This window comes from Aptenodytes forsteri, unplaced genomic scaffold (genome assembly GCF_000699145.1).
Source record: "Aptenodytes forsteri isolate BGI_AS27 unplaced genomic scaffold, ASM69914v1 Scaffold29, whole genome shotgun sequence".
NCBI lineage: Eukaryota > Metazoa > Chordata > Aves > Sphenisciformes > Spheniscidae > Aptenodytes > Aptenodytes forsteri.
The window spans coordinates 506,276-513,189 of NW_008794520.1; the positions used below are offsets into that span (position 1 = coordinate 506,276).

Consider the following 6,914-nt stretch of genomic DNA (forward strand, 5'->3'; position numbering starts at 1 on the left):
TACCTATAGAATCTTTTCTTGTTGCCCTTGACATCCCTGGCCAGATTTAATTCTCTCAGGGCTTTAGCTTTCCTAACCTGATCCTTGGCTGCTCGGACAATTTCTCTGTATTCCTCCCAGACTGCCTGCCCTTGCTTCCACCCTCTGTAGGCTTCCTTTTTGTGTTTTTTGTCATCAGCTGTTTAATATCAGCAATCTGTAAGGACAAAATCTGACTAACAAAAAGATCCTCTCATAGAGGAGTTGGATGCCCGACACATTGGAAGGAAAAGCTCGTAGAGCAGAGAAATACTGCAGTAATCTATGACAAACCTGCCCAATAATGATAAAATGATTAAAAGACCTGACTGGGCATCTGGCTGGTTGATTGTGTAGGAAGTGCATAGGTGCATATTTTTGCTAGTGCAGAGGCAATGGATAACACAGCTTTTGGCAGCTGCTGTTCTCCTAAATAGCCTAAAGCAGTTAGGTGAAGTGCATAGCTGCTATCAGTGAATATTCATTGGAAACTTTGTGTTTTGATAGCAAAACTTTTGCTTTAAGAGTACCTCTGATTTCACGTTACTGTGACAGTTCAGTATTGAATCTCTGCTACTGATTATTTATTTAAGCTACATCACAAGAAAAGTAGAATTTAGCAGAGCTTCTTTTTTCTGAAGCACGGAGATGATTTTAGGAGCTGGCAACTTATTTTTTTGTTTTGAAAATCAGTGTTGGCTAATGTTCAGAAGCACAGTATTCCTGGGTTCTATCATGTTTGGGAAAAACACGAGGCTGTTAGCCAAATGTTATGTTGTGCTTATCACTAGAGAGCAAGCACAGACTATAAAATGTGCATACAGAATTTTTTTTTTTTACGTTTTAATTTGTAGACTAGGTGAAATTGTTTGGTTTTTTTTTTTAATTTTACTTGGTTTCCATCTGTAGAAGGTGATCAATATGGCCTACATCTTTTGGCTGTCAGAAAATTTTTGTATTGGTTTGTAATCAGACTTTTCTTGTGGTGTAAGGCTGTGGGAGAATGAACTTTGCCACTACAGTCCCAGTATAATAAATAGCCAAGCACTACATCCTTCAGTTGTCCTGTCTATAAGGTACCAATGCTTTGTTTTCTGAAGCTTTACTAATGAAAAATGGAACATTTTCTTGTAGTGAAAAAAGAATAAGAGCAAGGTATTGTTATTGATTTCGACAGGACCTTTGAACTATGTATTCTGGTTCTGTAATTCCAATATTTTGAAAACTACACTGAATATATTGTTTTTAATAACTATCTGAAATGATCCTGTTATGTTTATTTTAGATGAACTCGCAAATTTGTCAGAAACCAGATTGTCCTTGGAAGATCTCTTCAGAAAAGATCTCATAGTTCATAATCCAGAAGCCAGATGGATTAATGGTAAGTGCATAATCTCTCGCATAATTTGAAACTAGGTAATAATTTTGAATATTGAATGGTATCACTATCCAGGCACTGAGAAAGAATCAGTTAAAATTTCAAACTCTCTTGAAATTGGCCAGTGTCCCGGTTTTTCTTGTAGTTCTGGATCATGTCTGTTTCATTAATTTTTGAAGTAGCTTTCTAATTTTAAAGCTCTGTCTAGTAAAAACCCACTAAAATGTTCTGTTTGTGCTACTCACTCAGTTGGAGGCAGTGATGTAGAATAGTTTTTAAGAACTGGATCTTGTTTATGGATTCACAAAAAGATCAATTCAGAAAATTAAATTGTTCTATTAATATCTGAACTTTGGGATTTGAGAACTGGTTCTGACTCTTCACATCTGGAATGGATTCTTAAATATTTCAATATTCTTGTACAGCTCTTAGTCATTTTCTGATGTCTAAAAATTGTATTTAATGTTCTACTTTATTAAATGATTTATAAATGGTATGCAGATTCCCGAAGAATTATGCAGTTTTAATGTAAAAAAGAAAACAAATTAAAACTCTATTTTTCAACTCATTGAACTCCTTTTGTCCTGATCACATGGGTTGTTCCCATTCTTTCTGTTTGCAAGAAATGTGCAAATAACACAGTAGCGACCATCTGTTTTGTGTCATTATAGTTGGATCTTTGTATTACTCCAGGTGTTATAATCAAAGGAATAACATTAGGCTTTGTGCAAAATAAAGTATTGTTAATGAGTGCTCTATGGAAGGTAGGAGTTTGAAAGTCTGGTGACTGTGTATGTAAATTCAGAATAACTTTGCACAGGAAATAATGATTCAATTATATTAATCAATGTTGGTGTTCAGTAATAACTAGAACTGGTTTTCCTTTGTAGGAAGCTATATGATTGAATTGAATTGTTGCATTATGATCTATTCTAAAGAATGAAATCGGCTTAACAAGGCTAAGTGCATGTCAAAACAAAGGATAAAAAGGGAGAAAAGTACGGTCAGTCTTTTTTTCCAGGACCAGCTCTGGTGTTGAGTTATTTGTTATCCAGTAGTTTAGGGGTAAGAGAGGGGAGGCTCAATTTAGTTTCCTGCCACTCCTTTTCCCCCAGCTACTCCAGTGACCATACAGTTGCTGAGATGCCCTTAGTTTCTTCTTTGGACTGGTTTCTGTCTGCGATCAGTGCCAAAAACTCTGCTAGTAGGTAAAGCCAGAATAATGCTATTGCCAAGAGGAACAGTTTCTTGTGTTCGGCAGAAAACTTTTCCAGTTAAGACTGGCTAATTAAATCCTAAAGCAGTTTTTGATGAATTTGTTGTTATCTGTTAAATTCACAAAGCAACTGCCTTTGACCACACCCTACTTGAAAAATACTGCTCCTAATTGTCAAATAAAGTTATTACAGATTCAGTATTGTCAATTAAAGTGGTCACTGAAAGCAGGCAAGTATACAATGGAAGAAGATCCTTATGCTAGTTCTATACATTACTCCTGCTACTGAAAAACTCCGTGAGGTTACTCATCTAAGAACACTAGTAGCCATTCATAACATGCACGTAATATTCTGTGCATTAAAATTTTATTAATTTCAAAACCCAGGACAATAAAACCAAAGGGTTATGGATTGAGTTATATTAAATATTGCTGATACTATGAAACATGTAGCTTATTGTATTTTTTAACTCTGTTCTACAGCTTGTGATAAGATAAAAGCTTCTTTTAAGAGTTTTCCAGGTATGGTAAAAAGAAACAGAATTTGGTGCTAAACACTTGCTTAGATACAGGTTTCTTTTGTGGTGTTCAAAATCCATCTTAAGACACTCATGCAAAGGAAAATAATTTTACTAGTATCGTGAAAAAACGGAGGTTGTAAGCAATCTAGTCTAAAAGCTATGAGATTGTACAGTTATGAACTTTTCCATCTATTGAAAATAAAATTAGAAATACTATTTAATAGAGAAAGGCCCTGTTTTATTAGCAGCACAGTCGTAATAATATCCAGTCTTTCTGCAGTAATGTTTTTCTCAGCCAATAGGAGAACTCCTAAGCTTGCAGTTACGTGTTTTCCTGTGTTTATTTGCCAAAGAAGCAATGAAGTCCAGTGGTACAAAAAAAGGGAAAGAATGGACTTTTTTCTTATTATAGTATATTTAATAGAGAAAGGCCCTGTTTTATTAGCAGCACAGTCGTAATAATATCCAGTCTTTCTGCAGTAATGTTTTTCTCAGCCAATAGGAGAACTCCTAAGCTTGCAGTTACGTGTTTTCCTGTGTTTATTTGCCAAAGAAGCAATGAAGTCCAGTGGTACAAAAAAAGGGAAAGAATGGACTTTTTTCTTATTATAGTATGTGTGTGTATGGGAATAGAGGAAAAAGTTGGGATAATTAAGGGTTTTACTAATTCTTTAGTATTTGTGATAAACACAGAAAAATTATGTATAGATTTTTTTTTTTTCATTTTCTTTGAAAATTTCCAGTATGGTCAATGAAATAAATATCTTAGACAATAAACAAAATGAGGAGGAGTCTTGCAAAGCAGCATTTCTGCTTCCTGCTTCTGTTTTTATTTTTAAGACTTAGGATAAGATTATATTTTCTTTCCTGGCATGGTAACATTGCAGTGGTGGCATTATATGCATGGAGAATGAAATACATAATTTAATATTCAGCATTCATTACTGTGGAGCTGGAGGGGAGCATTTGGCACTTTCTTTGGATATTGGCAGGGTAAGTGCTTCTGGACTCTGCGCAGGAAGATTTTAGTGGAAAATAAGTAGGTAGGTACTACTACTTTTTGCTCCTCTTGGGATAGAATAATTTGTATCCATCTGAAAGTTTTATCATCTTGACCTCCTGCGAAGGGATGGGAATAGAGGTTGAAAAAGTGATTCCTGCTGCAAACAGTTTCTGCAGGGTCTAGAGCATATTTTGTAGAAAAAAATGTCTGATTTAAGTATTTCAAGTGCTGGATGAATCACTGTGTTCTTAGGTAAGGTCTGGTATTTAACTGATGCCATTTAATGAAACTTTCCATGCTGCTGTTTGAATTTCTCTAGCATTATCTTCCAAACACAATGTTATTTCTTCCCTGTTTGCAAGTTCCTCCACTACAAAAATCATCCCCACGTAGTTATTTATAGTCTACTCTTTAATAAGAAAAGATCTTACATACAGAAGTTTTTACAGTCCATTTCCTTTTCTGCTTGAACCTGAGTCCACAATTTTACGTGCTTGCCACCAAAGTTAATAATTATGCAAATGTTTAAACGTGCAGAGGAAATGTTGTTCCTTACCTGAGATAATCAGCTGTTGCCAAAGAAAATAAAAAGAAAGATTTTGAGCTAGTTTTAAAAGTGGCAAAATATATTCACATTTCATGTAATTTGAGGATGTACCTATGCAGGTATCTTTCAGATTTCTTCCTCCTTTTCCTTTTTTCTTATTTTTTTGTTTTACTTCAAAGGCAAAATTTTTCAAACCTGACTTGGATTTTTGTCTCTTTTTGTAAGAATTTACAAAGGAAAGAGAAAGAAAACATGGATGATGGCTGGTGTTTTTCTTGAAAATAGTAACTTAGTAGTTTACTAAGCTTTTTCAATTATAAATCTGATCACTTCAACTGTATTTAAAAGGACATTGTGGAGAGCATACACAACCATCAATCAGTTCAATCCCTGTTATCTGAAAGAGCGTTTGATTTCAGAAAACATTCCAGTTGCTTGGCATAGTTTTGAAGATGTTAAATGAGAGTACCTCTTCCCTTAGCATTATTGATCTTCAGGTTTTCTAATAGGAAGTGAGAATTTAAAATGCTGCCAGTGAATAATAAAAGTACTTAAATCTGACAGCATGTTGCTACTGATAAGGGCTTCTCATTAGATGGCAAAACAGCTTGGTTTACTTAAGTCAAAGTACAAAACTGCAATGTAGTTTAAAATATCCAGAGTAACTAAATTTAAGAAAACACTGCAGTTAAACTTCCCCTATGCTTTCCCTTGCCGAAAAAACTCGTCAAGAGACTTTATGTATCTCATATTGCTTCTGTCTTGGATTCTCACCATTTTGCAACAAGGACCAGTGTCTGCTTCAGGTCAGGCACAGCATCTCATTTCATGACCACAGTTTGCTTTAGGAACATGTCTCCTGGGTGCTAGTATAGTACATTTAATGGAAAGGTCACGATATGTGATGTATTAGGGCATAGTTCTGAAGTAGCTGTATCAGTGACAACAAGAACTGTATAATCGCTCTATTAGTTGTTCATAAACCAATGTATGAATCACTGCTTATCTGCCAATATCAGCAGTCTGCAGCTGGATCTTTGAACCATACTGAAGCGTTTTTTCAGGATATTTTCTTAATTTCTGTTAAGTCACTTAGAAATACGTATGCTGGCCTGTGAGAAATACTGAGGGCTCAAAAGGTTTGCAGTCTAATCCCTGGATCTTTGGTGGTGTACTTGCATCTCTTATTATCGGGGACTCTGGCTGTTAATGACAATAAAATTCTGAATCTTTGCCTTTATTCCTTCTGTGAATATGGAGTTGCTTGCATTTTTGCTGTTCAGATAATCTTTGCCAACCTTTCCTATATGTGATAGAGTTCATTGGCTCCTTGCTTGTATTCTGTCATATGGGTATATAGTCAGCACAGTCATGATATTTTTCATATACCTGAATGAAAAGTGTTGGAGAAGGACCTGAAGTCTGAACGACGGCCTGCAGCAGGCTGTGCTCTGCAATCCTGTCTTGTGTTTTGCTGAGCTTTAGCACCTGAGTACTTGCGTATGTGCTTTATGGAGCAGGGAGGGATGTAGGCATCTGCTTAAGGCAAAACTTCTAAGATGCTTTGCTGAAATTGTGAGTTGGTAAAATAAATATTTCTCTCTTTCTGTCTTGCCTGCCTCTGGAGCAGCTGTCTGTTCCTGTATTCAGCAACCCTTGCAACACCGTGTCACGGGAAGAGTGAAGGGTAACGTGTATGGCTGGGCAGCATCACATCTCTGCAGGCAAACACAGGCCTGATGCAAGAGCCTAGATTTTGGTGTAGTGAGGAAGAGGACTGGGGAGGTGGCAGGTGACAGCGTAGAGGGAAGGGTTTTCGGTGGCACTTTGAGGAGGGCAGTGATCTTCGAGAGGGCAAGAGATGATAGCAGAGATTCCCTCCTCCTGTAGGACCCCACACTTCAAAACAGATTCGTCTCACAAGCGGGAGCCCTCTCTGTCTTTGGGAGGAGGAGAGAAAATAAGGAAGTCATGGGGAGTCAGAAGCAATAGGGGAAGGAATACTTTGACCCTTGTGGCAAGGGAAAGAACATGGAGGGGATGAGGTGGCAACTTGTGTTTCAAGAAGGGTTTCCTGCCTCATGCAGAAGCTGCATTTTCTCCACATATCAACCTTCTCCCTGCCTTTAGCCCTTGTAAACTCCTGTGCCTTGTCAGACAGGAGCTGCTAATCCACTCTCTGTGCGTCGAGTAGGCGGCTGCCAGGGCAGGCTGCCATCTCTGGCAAACCC

At 37.0% G+C, this 6,914-nt stretch overlaps 1 protein-coding gene across 1 annotated transcript in view; it reads left to right on the forward strand.

Moving 5' to 3' along the window:
- The window catches only part of DPP10 (dipeptidyl peptidase like 10), a 259,024-nt gene that overhangs the window by 7,085 nt on the left and 245,025 nt on the right, over positions 1-6,914 (forward strand). Inside the window, exon 2 of the mRNA XM_009290973.2 lies at positions 1,304-1,399. Within this exon, the coding sequence (XP_009289248.1) occupies positions 1,304-1,399 (96 nt within the window). The remainder of the gene's footprint in view (positions 1-1,303; positions 1,400-6,914) is intronic.